Source organism: Eschrichtius robustus, chromosome 8, assembly GCF_028021215.1.
Source record: "Eschrichtius robustus isolate mEscRob2 chromosome 8, mEscRob2.pri, whole genome shotgun sequence".
NCBI classification, from domain to species: Eukaryota; Metazoa; Chordata; class Mammalia; order Artiodactyla; family Eschrichtiidae; genus Eschrichtius; species Eschrichtius robustus.
In genome coordinates, this window is record NC_090831.1 from 16753998 (window position 1) to 16770711 (window position 16714).

The following is a 16714-nucleotide window of genomic DNA, read 5'->3' on the forward strand; positions in this document are numbered from 1 at the left end:
TCCTTACTTATTACTCTGGAGCTAAATATTACCACAATAAGAACACATTTGTTTTGAAAAGGGGAAAAAATGAACGTTACCCTCAGATCTAATACTAAAAGTATAAAATAAGATATATAATAGTAGATATTATAAAATATAATCATATAAATTTTAATAGAATAAAAAGTATCTAGAAGCAGGATACTAATTAGATGCCACTCATATTCAACAAATAGAAAAAATAAAATAAAATAAAATTCCCTAAGGGTTGTGTGGGCCAAAAACAAAAACAAAAACTTGAAATAGAATTTAGACCCATTAATGGATACTTTAGGGATAAAACCTGGATGGTACAGAGGTTTTTGAATGTTAACTGCATACAGGCTGAGCACACCATAGGTCTGATGCAATGCTCTCAATGATGATGTTTGGACCACTTTTAAATTTTACTTCGAATATCTGCTGTATGTGCCCCAATCCCTCAACCCATCCCACTTAATTATGCTATATAAGTAGAATTATGCTATTAACTAGAATTACGCTATATAAGTAGCAGAATATTCAGCATTCTTGTAACACAGCAATGGGCTTTTCAGGTTGGCTTTAGTCCACTTCGAATTCTTCACAAGCGCAACAAAGCTTTGAAGAAAATCCGAAAACTGCAGAAGAAAGGCCTGTTGCAAGTGACACAGGTAAGCTCCTTGCCCACATTTCTGTGTATTATAGCTAAAAGCTTAGTAAAATGTAGTTCAAGAGGTTGATTCCATTCCTTTAAATGGAATGCCGGGTAAACAAGGTACTTTGTGTGTCAATTAGTGTCATGTTTTTAAGGGTCTCCTTAAAATTGTATTCTCCTAAGAAATTTTTTATTCTCCAAATAAAACAGTTTACAATCCCATCACTTGACCCAACTTTGAATCTACGCTTCAGAAATTCACTACTTATCCTTGACATACAGTGTTTTGTTTTGTTTTGTTTAACATCTTTATTGGAGTATATTTGCTTTACAATGGTGTGTAAGTTGTTGCTTTATAACAAAGTGAATCAGCTATACGTATACATAAATCCCCATATCCTCTTCCCTCTTGCGTCTCCCTCCCACCCTCCCTATCCCTCCCCACCCAGCCTAGGTGGACACAAAGCAGCAAGCTGATCTCCCTGTGCTATAGGGCTGCTTCCCGCTAGCTATCTATTTTACACTTGGTAGTGTATATATGTCCATGCCACTCTCTCACTTATTCCCAGCTTACCCTTCCCCCTCCCCGTGTCCTCAAGTCCATTCTCTATGTCTGCATCTTTATTCCTGTCCTGCCCCTAGGTTCTTTAGAACTTTTTTTTTTTTTTAGATTCCATATATATGTGTTAGCATATGGTATTTGTTTTTCTCTTTCTGACTTACTTCACTTTGTATGACAGTCTCTAGGTCCATCCACCTCACTACATATAACTCAATTTTGTTTCTTTTTATGGCTGAATAATATTCCATTGTATATATGTGTCACATCTTCTTTATCCATTCATCTGTCGATGGACACTTAGGTTGCTTCCATGTCCTGGCTATTGTAAATAGAGCTGCAGTGAACATTGCGGTACATGACTCTTTTTGAATTATGGTTTTCTCAGGGTATATGCCCAGTAGTGGGATTGCTGGGTCGTATGGTAGGTCAATTTTTAGTTTTTTAAGGAACCTCCATACTGTTCTCCATAGTGGCTGTATCAATTTACATTCTCACCAACAGTGCAAGAGGGTTCCCTTTTCTCCACACCCTCTCCACCATTTATTGTTTGTAGATTTTTTGATGATGGCCATTCTGACCAGTGTGAGGTGATACCTCATTGTAGTTTTGATTTGCATTTCTCTAATGATTAGTGATGTTGAGCATCCTTTCATGTGTTTGTTGGCAATCTGTATATCTTTTTTGGAGAAATGTCTATTTAGGTCTTCTGCCCATTTTTGGATTGGGTTGTTTGTTTTTCTGATATTGAGCTGCATGAGCTGCTTGTATATTTTGGAGATTAATCCTTTGTCAGTTGCTTCATTTGCAAATATTTTCTCCCATTCTGAGGGTTGTCTTTTCGTCTTGTTTATGGTTTCCTTTGCTGTGTAAAAGCTTTTAAGTTTCATTAGGTCCCATTTGTTTATTTTTGTTTTTATTTCCATTTCTTTAGGAGGTGGGTCAAAAAGGATCTTGCTGTGATTTATGTCACAGGGTGTTCTGCCTATGTTTTCCTCTAAGAGTTTTATAGTGTCTGGCCTTACATTTAAGTCTTTAATCCATTTTGAGTTTGTTTTTGTGTATGGTGTTAGGGAGTGTTCTAATTTCATTCCTTTACACGTAGCTGTCCAGTTTTCCCAGCACCATTTATTGAAGAGGCTGTCTTTTCTCCATTGTATGTTCTTGCCTCCTTTATCAAAGATAAGGTGACTATATGTGCATGGGTTTATCTCTGGGCTTTCTATCTTGTTCCATTGATCTATATTTCTGTTTTTGTGCCAGTACGATACTGTCTTTTTTTTTTTTTTTTTTTTTTAATTTTTGGCTGCGTTGGGTCTTCGTTGCTGCGCGCGGGCTTTTCTCCGGTTGTGGCGAGCAGGGGCTACTCTTCATTGCAGTGTGCGGGCTTCTCATTGTGGTGGCTTCTCTTGTTGCAGAGCACAGGCTCTAGGCACGCAGGCTTCAGTAGTTGCAGCACGTGGGCTTAGTTGCTCTGTGGCATGTGGGATCTTCCCGGACCAGGGCTCGAACCATGTACCCTGCATTGGTAGGCAGATTCTTAACCACTGCGCTACCAGGGAAGCCCAGTACTATACTGCCTTGATTACTGTAGCTTTGTAGTATAGTCTGAAGTCAGGGAGCCTGATTCCTCCAGCTCCAGCTCTTTCTCATGATTGCTTTGGCTATTTGGGGTCTTTTGTGTTTCCATACAAATTGTGAAATTTTTTGTTCTAGTTCTGTGAAAAATGCCATTGGTAGTTTGATAGGGATTGCATTGAATCTGTAGATTGCTTTGGGTAGTATAGTTATTTTCACAATGTTGATTCTTCCAATCCAAGAACATGGTATATCTCTCCATCTGTTTGTGTCATCTTTAATTTCTTTCATCAGTATCTTATAGTTTTCTGCATACAGGTCTTTTGTCTCCTTAGGTAGGTTTATTCCTAGGTATTTTATTCTTTTTGTTGCAGTGGTAAATGGGAGTGTTTCCTTAATTTCTCTTTCAGATTTTTCATCATTAGTGTATAGGAATGCAAGAGATTTCTGGGCATTAATTTTGTATCCTGCTACTTCATCAAATTCATTGATTAGCTCTGGTAGTTTTCTGGTAGCATCTTTAGGATTCTCTATGTATAGTATCATGTAACCTGCAAACAATGACAGTTTTACTTCTTTTCCAATTTGGATTCCTTTTATTTCTTGTTCTTCTCTGATTGCTGTGGCTAACACTTCCAAAACTATGTTGAATAAGCATGGTGAGAGTGGGCAACCTTGTCTTGTTCCTGATCTTAGTGGAAATGGTTTCAGTTTTTCACCATTGAGAACGATGTTGGCTGTGGGTTTGTCATATATGGCCTTTATTATGTTGAGGTAAGTTCCCTCTATGCCTACTTTCTGGAGGGTTTTTATTATAAATCGGTGTTGAATTTTGTCGAAAGCTTTTTCTGCATCTATTGAGATGATCATATGGTTTTTCTCCTTCAATTTGTTAATATGGTGTATCACATTGATTGATTTGCATATATTGAAGAATCCTTGCATTCCTGGGATAAACCCCACTTGATCACGGTGTATGATCTTTTTAATGTGCTGTCGGATTCTGTTTGCTAGTATTTTGTTGAGTATTTTTGCATCTATGTTCATCAGCGATATTGGCCTGTAGTTTTCTTTTTTTGTGACATCTTTGCCTACAGTGTTTTTCTTGGTCACAGTTCTTATGCATATTAGTATCCTCTCTTGCAGAAAGGATATATATGTACTGTTGATGGCTTTAAAGATTCTGACGAAGAGCTGGACAATGATAATATAGAAGAACTGGATCAGCCCATCAATACCACAGACCTGCCCTTCCAGATAGACTGGAACGCTGATCTTCCTGTCAACATCGTGGTCCCTAAAATCAACCTCCACAGCCTCATTCTTGACTTTTCAGCAGTGTCATTTCTTGACATTTCTTCAATGAGGGGTCTCAAAACGGTAATTTCTTTTTTCTGAATGGAAACAGCTAGTCAGTCACTAAAGGTAAAAAAGGTGTATTTGTGGAAGGATGCTCCTTTAGATAACACATGCTTAAGTAGAAGTAAATTTTAATCTTAGAATATTTCATGGAGGGAGTGTTCAGAGAACTCTTTAAAAGTGCATTTCCCATGAGACTGCATATAATTTCTAATGCATGCTTATAGGCAACACTGCTCATAATCCTATTAAATTCCAATTCTGCAGTGCCTTCAAATCCTTGCGGGTGTTGTATCTAAATTGTCCTGAAATAGAGAAGGTCTTGGGAAAAAGTGGAATAGTGGGCCTTTTGTTTTTATCCTCATCTGTCATAAGCCAGTGAGATTTCACTTGACTATATAACAATGTGTGGGTTTTTTTAAGTAGGTATGCAAAAGAATAAATGTCACATGTGATTTTAAAACAGAACTTGTAACAATCAGGTTGAAGGCTGTTTGCACAGTTTCGTCAGCATTTCTAAAATAATGAGTTTCTAACAGAAATGCAGAAACAGATATCAAGAGAATTTAAGAATTCCAAGTCCCCCTCTTTTGCTTGTTTTTTTTTTTTTAAATAGATATCTGCCTACATAAAAACTGACCTAAGATCTATTAAGTATAGGTGAACTGGATATAAAATTCAAAAATAGGATCAATTTTATTTCCTTCAAACTTATCTTTAAAAGAAAATCTAAACATCGCATAACTTTTGAGACTGCTTGCCTTTTCTTTTTCTTTGCTTCTGTCTGTTTATTTTAGCTTTGGAGAAAATACACATAAAGTTTATGTTTTGATCTTGGCAGTATAGCACAAAGGACGGGGACTCTGCCTTAGGTTTCCTTGGTTTCCTTAAGGTCCTAATTCTTACTTCAGCCCAGTAGAGGCTCTAAAAGTGTTTACTGATGATAATAGTGATATTAATGATCGCTAAATTGATCAACAGTACAAGCTACTTTTCTTAACCTTATATGACCCTTCTCATATCACTACTGGCCTTTGTTCTTAGCCTAGAGACCAGGAAAACGGATAAAGATTCATTGGTGCTAGATACCTCCAGGCACTGTGGACAGGAATAATGAACAATGTGTATGGGTCATGGGGTTTTTTAACTTTTATATAGATAGAAAGCTCTAAGTCAAGATCATCCCATAGAAGAAACTTTTAAAATTAAATCAGAGTTCATCTTGTGAGTCAAGGCAGAACATTTTCCCATCATCCTTCCTTAGAGTTCTTTCCTTCGGATTTCTTTCTTTCTGTCTTAGAGCCTTGTTATTAACTTTAGTATCTCTATACTATTGTCTCTTTTCAAAATATAAAAGGCTCTGAAAGCAACATATCACCCTAAGACACAATTATGATAGTTTTCTTTATGATTCTGACAAGTGAAACTGTTCCCTAAGGAAGATCTACTTTCTTTTTAACAGATCTTGCAAGAATTTATCAGGATTCAGGTAGATGTGTATATTGTTGGAACTGATGGTAAGTTGTTTTGTTTTTATATTCTGACAACTTCTTCACTGCTAACTCTCAATCTAGACAGCTTCTCCAAAGAACAGGCACTTTTTATGATCACCAAGAAGGAAATCTAATTTGTAGATTTCCAATAGAAATCTCTAGGGAAACAGCATCTTTATATTTGAGTTGTGTCAATATGTAATTAACTTTACAGTTTGAATCCTAGTTTAACAGGCAGCAAAGGAGTGAATATGTAACCACTGTTTACCCTAAACTTCCTAGAAAAGTAGGCTTGTTTTCTCTTTTCCTCACCTCCCTTGATTCATCGGCCCATAATTACCTGGTTTCTGCTTCACCTCACTGATGAGGTTGCCCTTGCCAAGGTCATCAATGATGTCCAGGTTGTCAAGATCAACCACCCCCATCCCAGCCTCATTCTCTTGGAGCTTACTTTAGCATTGACCCTTTCTTTAGCCTCTGTCTCCCTGACTTCTGCAAGACCATTCTTCTGAGTCCTCTCCCACCACTCTCAGAGCTCCACAGTGTCTGACATTGGTTCCTCTCCACGCCGCAGTCTTGCCCAAGGTTCAAACCTAAACCCTATAGTTCTAATTCTATCAACTCTTTCTAAGTCAATCTCTTAGCATGCTTATGACTGCAAGTATGTCTACAGGTTAATGAATCTGCTAACTACACCTTCAGCCCAGACCTTTCTTCTGAGCTGCAGACCCACGTATTCAACCATCTGGATGTCCTCCAAGTACCTAAGATACATGTATTCAAAACTAAATATATTACCTTCCCTCCCAAAACTACTCCTTCTCCTTTTCTATCTTGATCACTGCATCACCACATACCCACCCAGTTGCCCAAAGTAGAAATCTTGGAGCCGTCTTTAGTTTCTCCTCCCCATCCCTCTATATTCAGTGAGTGACCATAAATATTCCCTACTGAATCAGTCTCTTCCTCTCCATTTCTACAGCCTTAATCCAGATCCTTATCATTTCTCATCTAAGTCCTCTGCAAGAACTAATCAGTGTCTTTGTCCATGCCTAGAATATTCTCCCATCCCATTTTCTGACTCATCCCATTAATCTTTCTCATGAAACTTATAGTCTAGTGGGAAAGCCTGATAATAAACAAAAAGATATTTCAGGTAATGATAAGCACTGTGAAGAAAAGAGCAGGGTTAAGAGACATAGAGCCACAGGGGTAGTGCTATATTAGACAGGTGATCAAGGATGTCCAGTAATGCGACATTTGAGCAGCGACTGGAATGAAGTGAGGGAGTCAAACTTGACAGTATCTTGGGGGAAAGCATTTTAGGGAGGGGGAGGACAAGTGAAATTGAGGGAGGCGTGAAATTGGCATCTTTAATTTTTTGCTCTCTACTGGCTCCTATCCATAAAATCTACAGATATACTCTACTTTCAAGGCTTCCTTATAACTAAAAATATTCTCTTAATCTCAGTAACCCTTTAACCTCTTAAAACAATTTTATTCTTTCTCCATCATCCCAGGTTTTTTAAGATTGTCCTTTCCTCCTGCCTCTGCTGCCTGGCATCGCTCTTTGTCCTTAACTAAGATCATCACCTTCCTTCTCACTGCACACCACCACCCACCTGCATCCTGGGTTCTGGCAACCACAATGCCCTCCTCTCTCCCTCTCCCTCAGACACTGCTAGGTCTTGTCGATGTTGAAAGTTTGCTTCTGAACAGACTTTCCCACCTCCACCCTTTCATACCTTCTCTTCATCCTTCTTTCTCCAGATCCTAGGCATTCTTTTAAACAGTATCTGCTTCATCAAGTTTTCCCAGAATCCTGCCAAGAGGAAACAACCTTTACCCTTCTTTCTCTGAATTTCCATAGCACATGATCTGTGCCTCTCTTATTCATTCTTCAAAAATGTGAGGACCTACCTTGTGCTAGGCATTATTTAAGACCCCAAAAAAACATTAAAGAAAAAAATCAGATTGCTTCCTGCCTTTATGATTCTACAACAATCTCCCTTTCATTAAGATAGTATATAAGTTCTCTACCTTCACTCCAGGACAAGATTCATGTCTAACTTAGCTTTTGATCCTTCATATTACCCAGCCAGAGCTTTGCATATAGTAGACATGATGTAATATTTGGTTATCTGTGCAAACAATGCTGGTTAGTGCCTACAAGAACAGAATTCCTCAAAGATGACTGGAGAGGTGATGTACGGTGCCAAGCAAGATGTTTTCTGATAGCACCCAGCAGCTTTGGGAAAAGGGACTAAAGTAAGTAACTAGTAAATCCAGAACCATGGCACTGGTCCATGAGTATATGTTCTATTTTGGCAGAATCTCAGCTTTTAGTAATAAGCTACATTTGATGCTCCAGTCATTAACGAGGGAGATTAACTCACAAGGCTCCTGCCTAAAAGTTTTTCTCATTTGAACCTTTTCCTTCTTTCTTTTTACATGAACACATTATATGTGTAATTTTCTTAGAAAGGTGTCCTTTAGTTCCAGAAGACATTGTACTAATGGTACACTGGTATCGTACCATTGCAACCCCTAAACACTTAACCAAACATCAGTGAAATGCACATTTGCAAATGGAAGTTCAAATCCCCGACCTCAAGGAGAAACCCATAGCCAAACAATTACTTCTTCCTGTTATTCTTTCTTTCCTCTCTTCAGATGACTTCATTGAGAAGCTTGCACGGTGTGAATTTTTTGATGATGAAGTCAAGGACTCAATATTCTTCTTAACAATCCATGATGCTGTTTTGCATATTTTGATGAAGAAAGATTACAGTACTTCGAAGTTTAATCCCAGTCAGGTACCAGCTTTTTGGCGACTTTCACATTTGTATAACCAACCATCTGTGCTTCTTAAATTTCCCTTTATTTTTCAACATTAAAAAAATATATTCCTAATCCATAATTCCATCCTGGTTTTTCAGGAAAAAGAAGCAAAACTTGATTTCACCATAAACACAAATGGAGGATTACGTAATCGGGAATGCCAGGTAAGATTCCTCAGCAGGTTTACCTGTATCTAGACATTAGGACAAAAAACTTTTTAAAATAGTGAGGCCTCTTCCAGCACACTGCAGGAAGTCCAGCACCTGTTTGAGCCTCTGTGCCTCATCCCTACAAAACTGAAGCGATAACAAAAAAAAAAGAAAGAAAGAAAACTGAAGCAACGTCAATCTCATAGGGACTTTGGGGGGAAATAAGCTCAGACCAGTACAAAAAAAGGATGGAAAATAGTGATACTCGATCTCTTAGCACAATACTGAGCATAGAGAGAGAGAACGTTTTATGTTTTCAAAGTACTTACAACAAAGATCTTATTCTGGTCTTGTCAATCCACGAGGCAGGGAAGGAATCACTGTTTCCATCTACAGATGAATTCACGACGGAGCTGAGAAGCTAATGTACACCTCCTGACCCCCAGATGCATGGGAAGCCCCTAGACAGTGCCTAGCCCAGCACTGAAAGTTAGGTTCCTTTACTTGCTTACTTGAAAGAGTTGCCAAATCATCATTTAACTGGATAGTGCCATTTCATTCTAGAATATTCATTTCTAGAATATTCACTACTATAAGGGACTGTCTCTAGTTTGGGAAAAGCAGAACTACAAATCAAAATGGGTGTCTGCTGTAAGGCAAGTATATGGTAGGTGCATTACATTCATGATCTCAATCTTTACAACAATATGCAAAGAAGATATCTTCATTTCACAAATGAGGAAATTAGAAGGGCTCAGAGAGCTTAACTAATTTGCTTAAGGTCACACACCAAAGTGACAACAACAGGATTTGAAGCAAGATCTGTCTGATGTCAAGATCTATGTTCTGCACATTATGTTATACTGGCTGTATCCTTTGGTGAAAAACTAATGGATGTGAGGGTCCTGGGAAAGAATCTAATGATTGTCTTCAAGTACGGGAAGTGGCTGGTGGTATTTCTCTTATTTGAAGAAAGGTCTAAGAAGAATAGCAAAAAGGGATTTAAATTAGAAATGAAGCAATGTATAGCATAAGATAAGCCTGGATGATTATTAAGAGTTTTATCAAACAGAAAAAGGTTAGATGAAAAAGCCATTCCAGAAAATTAGACCTGGTGGGGGAGAGGAGAGCCATGATTCTGTTTCCCAGGGCTGTTTTCCAGAAAACCCCACATCTAGCACCTTGCCTGAGGCCCCCATAAACAGAGCCTTACCAGAAACCCTCTGCCCAGTTGTTGGATTCAGAATTGTCACCAAGTTTTAAAGGATCAAGTATAGGAACAGAATTTAAATCTGATGTCCAATCAAAGCTTTAGAACGAACTGTCAAACAGAATGTAGTCAATACCATCCTGTACCTGTTTCCCTATATTTAAAAAAAAGAAACATTTAACACGAGCTCTTTGCATTACTTAGAGGAAGATAAATCAGCAGTCGTGGTTAGGCCACCAGTGGTGATTCATGTAAAAGCTGAGTGTCCCTGACCAGCACACATAGCCCCTTGGAGTTTGTATGGTCCCTGTAACAAATGTGAAGAAATATATTACTACAACAAATTATATCGTTATTTCGGTTAAGTTAAATTAGGCCTTTGAAAGTACACCTCTGTTACAACATGGCATCACATGGTTCTACGTTAACCAAGTAGTCGTGAAAGGTATTTGATCATTAAAACTGAAGACAAAAAACTTGTTGGTGACTCTGGTAAGTTCTAGCTCCCAATTTTAATCAGATTGACCACATTTACTCTTTTTAAATACAAGATATGATTATTAAGAGGGATAGAACTTAACAAGTCTTTTAAAGCAAGAACTTTCTGTCTTCTTCCAGGTACCCATTGAAACAAAATTCTAATCAAAATATAATTCAGAGGGATCCTCATCTGACTGTCACATAAAGAACAACTTTATACCCAGAAAGTTATTGATAAGTTCATACATTGTATGAAGAATATTTTTGTTTGAAAGAAATTATGTTTCAAACTTTGGAACGAGATTGTTCTAGCATGGTATATTTTTCACATATCTAGTAGGCAATTATGTAAATACTCTTAATTTTATACCTTGTAGATTTATCAAAGGAAAATTATTTTGTTTGTACGTATTTTTATAGCACTGACAGATTTCCATCCAAGTCACTACCTTTGCGCATATTTTGCAGTGCATTTGCGCCACTGCTTTGAATCTTGTAATTTGTATAGTTCATACTAATATATATCCATTAAAAAAAAATCAATTGTATAGTGGGTGTGTCTTGCTTTGTTAAATTTCTTGTTAGCTTTCTGAAACATGCTTGCTGTGGGTCCTCTTTATAGTGATCTGACTGGAAACCTGCTACATGAGAATCTTCTAAACCCCCTGCAATGAGACTTCTTTGCCCAGATTTTATGATTACTGTAGCTTTTTAAAGCACTCAACCTCCTATCCAGATTTAGATACAATCCTTCTAATGCCCTATCTGTAACTATAACTAGTTTTTGACTCTTTCTTCACTGCTGGTCATTATTTGTAACTCACAGGGTAACAGCTCTAGAGCTCAATTCAGCTGGAGAATGAGATTCAGCATGTTTCTCTTTTTTGCTGGAACTGTTCTTGGTGCAAATTTGTATTTATTTTATGTAATAGAAATTAAACATCATCACCAACAGAAAAAGATTCAGTGGCCTCTGTTCAACATCAAACCACTTTGTCAATGGGAAAAGTTGCCTCAATTGTTTTAGATCTCACCTCTGAATGTTTATTGTCAAAGTACCCTTCTATCCTTTGTTAATGTCTTTACTGAGAGGGCTTGTCTACTGGACTTAAAACCAATTACGGAAAAATAAAACAAAAGGCTTATTTGCATAGCTACTCTTAATTAAAAACTAGAATGTCAGCACTCTTTATAGCAACGTATCTTAAACTTTTTGAGTCATGGACACCTTAGAGAGCCTCATGTACCCTATGGACTTTGGGAAAAAAATACACATACACATATACCTTGGTATATGATGTCCTATGAATCTCAGGTTAAGAGCTCTTCCTTTACAGAGGGCAGGGAGTAGAAATTGAAAGCATGAGCCTATTTAGTTGGTCATTTGGCTTGGGGGTGGGGCAAAAGCCTTACATAGAATTGTCACTTATGTCTGCATCTTCCCAAGCAAAGGTGCCCTCTACCCTCTTCTTGCCAACCAAAATGTCATAGAGCAGGAAGAAGCACTCCAATTACCGTGCCCCCATCACAATCCATTCAACCTTAACATCTTGAGTGAGGTTCACTTATCCTCATCCTTAAATGTTTTTTTTCTGAGGCCTCTAAGGTGGATATGCTTTGGGTAAGGGGTATGCATGGGGCTGGGCCTCTATTTGCCTGCCTCAGAGCAAATTATCAGAAATTGACCAGGGCAAAGACTCTGATCCCTGATTTAGGAAGAGGCCAAGAGATTGCGTTGGAAGATAAAAATAAAACTTATGGGACTTCCTGGTGGCGCAGTGGTTAAGAACCTGTGTCTGCAGGGGACACAGGTTCGAGCCCTGGTCTGGGAAGATCCCACATGCCGCGGAGCAACTGGGCCCGTGAGCCACAATTACTGAGCCTGAGCGTCTGGAGCCTGTGCTCCGCAACAAGAAAGGCCGCGACAGTGAGAGGCCCGCGCACCGCGATGAAGAGTGGCCCCCGCTTGCCACAACTAGAGAAAGCCCTCGCACAGAAACGAAGACCCAACACAGCCATAAATAAATAAATAAATAAATAAATAAATAAAAATAAGAGAGTTCTCTGTTCTGCACTCCCCAAAAGTGGAAAGAAAAAAAAAAAAAAACAAAGAATCCGCCTGCCAATGCAGGGGACATGGGTTCAAGCCCTGCTCCGGGAAGATCCCACATGCCACGGATCAACTAAGCCTGTGCGCCACAACTACTGAAGCTGCGCTCTAGAGCCCGCGAGCCACAACTACTGAGCCCGTGTGCCACAACTACTGAAGCCAGCGCGCCCAGAGTCCATGCTCCACAACAAGAGAAGCCACCGCAATGAGAAGCCCGCGCACCGCAAAGAAGAGTGGCCCCCGCTCACTGTAACTGGAGAAAGCCCGCGCACAGCAACGAAGACCCAACGCAGCCAAAAATAAATAAATAAATTTATAAAAAAAAAAAAAACTTACAAAAAATAAAACTTACACAAATCAGAGCGAGACTGAAGGGGAGAAGATATCCAGTGATGAACTGGGAGACAGAACCACTTGTGAAGAAACATACATTATTGAAATTAAGACAGGTTGGAGCTCATACATACATGTTGAGTAGTTTATCTTCAAAATCATTTTCTAATGCTAATTTATGCATTTGATACATATTCTTGTTTAAACACAGTAACTTACCAGTTAGAAATGTAAATGAAATGTCTTAAATGCAAGCTGGACCATACACTGCATAAACAAGAGCAGAGAGAGGAATATTTCATATTTGTCTGCCATCTTCATCTGGACAACTACATGTTAAAACTGATCTACTGATCTTCTCCCCCTAATCTGTTCTACTAGCACCTTTCCACCTCAGTTAATGCCAACTCCAGCCTTCCAGCTGCTCAGGCTGAAAATTTTGTTAGGAAATTCTATTGACTCTACCTTTTAAATATGTCTAGTATCAACTCATTTAACTCTCAAAATAGCCCCCCTAAGATAGGTACTATGTTTATCCTCATTTTTTAGAAAAGCAAAATAAATCAAGGCTCAAAGAGGGTAAGTAATTAGTCTAAGTTATATATACTTGCTAGTTCTATAGGTAGTAGAACCAGAATTCAGTCTAGATGGTCTGACTCCAGAGCCCAGGCTCTTAATCATTAGGAAATACTACCTCTTCAAAGAAATAAAAACCTATCTAAAAACTGATCTAGCACAAGGCAGGACTAAACTCAGCAACAATATAGGTGCATTCTGCAGATTTGTTCCAAAGTCACTTATTTAGCATTGCACAATTAAATATACCCAGAAAAGCTATTAGGAAATATATTATTAATTTCAGAATCAAATAAATTATTTCTCTCATTATGGTTGTATATCTGTATACTTCTGTAATACATTTTTTAGTGTTTTTCCCCACCCTGGCCACTATACTTTGAAAAAGAACATAATAAAATCTTTTGAGGAAAATTCAGGGGTTACTATCAAGAACAATTCCTGGGTAAGTTAGAAATGTAAGCTCCTAATTAGCAGGGATCATATCTAGTTGGTTCATCATTATATACCCATGTCCATCATACATAAGTGCTTAATTTACATACATAAATTTTTATTATATGTATATATATATATCTCCATCCTTCCACAAGTCACCCACTTCTTTTTTTAAATATTTATTATTTATTTATTTATTTATGCAGGCATGCATGCATGCCACACTGGGTTTTAGTTGTGGCACCCAGGATCTTCGTTGCAGCATGCAGGCTACTTAGTCACAGCGTGTGGGCTTTAGTTGCGGCATGCGGACTCTTAGTTGTGGCACGCGAACTCTTAGTTGCGGCATGCATGTGGGTTCTAGTTCTCCGACCGGGGATCGAACCTGGGCCCCCTGCATTGGGAGCGTGGAGTCTTACCCACTGGACCACCAGAAAAGTCCCTCACCCACTTCTTGATACTTATGTCACCACCATCATCTCTTGTGAAAATGATTAAAACAGCCTTCTGACTGGCCTTCCAATTTCTGCTTCCCTCATCTGTTCTCAACACACAGCCAGAATAATCCTTTTAAAAGAACCAGATCATTCCACTCCTTTGCTCAGAACCCCACAATGGTTTTCCATGTCGGAGTAAGGTCAAAATCTTTACAATGGCCTAGGAAGCCTGTGATCTCCCCATTCCCGCTGTCATTACCTCTCTGACCTCCTCTTACTACTCACTCATTCCATTCCAATCTCCTTGCTATTTCTCAAATACGCCAGGTGCAACCCCCTCTTTAAGGCCTTTACAGACTGTGTCCTCTGCTTGGAAAGTTCTTCCCCACATAATATACGTGGCTAACTGTCACCTACTTCAAATCTTTGCTCAAATGTCATCTTTTCAATGAATTCTACCCAGACTGCTCTATTTAAAACTGCAAACCTACCAACACCCCATTATCCTACTTTCCCTTTATTCTCTAGGATTTTATCACACTTCTAACATGTTACATAATTTAACGAAATTTATGGTCATGTCTCTAAAGACTTGTGCATCCAAAGTGATTAGAATGGTGTCTAGCCAGATATCATATTGCTTATATGCAGAATCTAAAAAAAATTAATACAAATGAACTTATTTACATAACAGAAACAGACTCACAGAGAACGAACTTTTGGTTACCAGGGAGGAAGGGTGGGGGGAAGGACAGATTGGGAGTTTGGGACTGACACGTACACACTGCTATATTTAAAACAGATAACCAACAAGGACCTACTGTATAGCACAGGGAACTCCGCTCAACATTCTGTAATAACCTAAATGGGAAAAGAATTTGAAAATGAATAGATATATGTATAACTGAATCACTTTGCTGTACATCCGAAACTAACACAACATTGTTAATCAACGATACTCCAATATAAAATAAAAATTTTTTTAAAATGGCATCTAGCATATAAATGTTTATATTTCACATGGTAGGTGCTCAGTACCTATTTGAGTATAGGCCATGAAATACTACATTTACCATGGATTAGGGTGCTTAACCAGAGGATGGAGCCTATTACTTAGTTGTCAGCTCTGCAACTAAAACAATTCACACACCGAAGTTATAACATGAGTTATCTCTGGAAGGGAAATGTTAATTGTGGTAGTGGTCAAGGGGATCTTTATTTGTAATATGACATATTTCTCCCAAAAGACTTACTGCTTGTATAATTGAAATGAGTGCAAATTTTAAAACAAAAAAATTAAAGATTTTGAAAGTAACACATAGGAAGAAAAGTAAAGGGAGCAAGATTTTTCAATCTGAAGGAAGACAAAGGGAGAACAATTTTAAACGTAGATTAATAGGAAATGGGCTTAAATACAATATGAAAGTTGGTGCTAACAACTACTTGGAATAGCAATGAGACATTCTCAGGACATAGATTAACATTTCAAAATGGTAGATTTTTAAAAAGACATGGTTCCACCCAAGTGTTAGAGCTAAACCCATGACCCACCATTGTTCATTTAAATCCTGTGATTCTGTAATGCCTAAAAATTCAAATTCTAAGGGAGATGAGAAAATTAAAGTTTGATACTAAAATGTTGCTTTAAAAATTCTGCCTTAATACTTTTTCCCTCAAAGATGGAAAACTGAAGGGGCATGAATCAAAACAAAAAATGTTTGAAAATTCAAATGTTTTTATTAGTATCATTACCAAGTATTTTAACTGGCTTACCTTTCTTTCCCCTTTAAACCTAGTATATCCAATATTGCTTTATTAGATTGTGCATATATTGTAATAAGTAAAGTCTGCTTGGTCTAGGCCACAATTGAACAGATTACACTTAGAAAAACCAGTGAAGAAAAATAAATCCACTTCAGTCAGAATATAGTATGATTATGTCAAACCTCAGCTAACATCAATATACGAATTTGATGGCTGAGCTAATAGTCAGAAAAGTTTATTTTTGTTTCAGGTACTTGTGAGATTTTTCCACGTACTTGTAACGCTTTTTCAAGAATGTTACGATATGTCTATACAGTTTTTCCAAAAAGATGTATGAAAGATACTCTTCCAGTATGTTAGTAAGAACAAAGCGTAAAGCAGCTCTGTATACTTCATACAGTAAAGTCACCTATTCTGAGTTTAAAAATATGGTCAAATTATCCTTTGCATTTATATTTCAGTGGTAGTATTTATACGATAAATTGAGCAAGTGGTTTTTATAGGGCAAGATGGATATTAAGTAGTTTCTTAGTCTTTGCAACTGATATTTCCCCAAAATACTACAGAATACTCTGAACAATCATACCACTTTAGAAATATTAACGTTCAACTTGCTGGTTTTAATCTCCAAAAACGTGAATCTATTTTACTGTAAAAGCTGTATCAACATGAAAAACTCTGCATTCTCCCAAATGTGTCATCATTAGGTAAAAATTCATCTAGGCAAAA

General features: G+C 37.8%; 1 protein-coding gene across 1 annotated transcript in view; it reads left to right on the plus strand.

Moving 5' to 3' along the window:
- The window catches only part of SLC26A3 (solute carrier family 26 member 3), a 28641-nt gene extending 18152 nt beyond the window's left edge, over positions 1–10489 (plus strand). Inside the window, exons 15-20 of the mRNA XM_068549915.1 lie at positions 579–674; positions 3942–4175; positions 5617–5671; positions 8321–8463; positions 8587–8652; positions 10466–10489. Coding sequence (XP_068406016.1) covers positions 579–674; positions 3942–4175; positions 5617–5671; positions 8321–8463; positions 8587–8652; positions 10466–10489 — 618 coding nt within the window. The remainder of the gene's footprint in view (positions 1–578; positions 675–3941; positions 4176–5616; positions 5672–8320; positions 8464–8586; positions 8653–10465) is intronic.
- The last annotated feature ends 6225 nt before the right edge of the window (positions 10490–16714 follow it).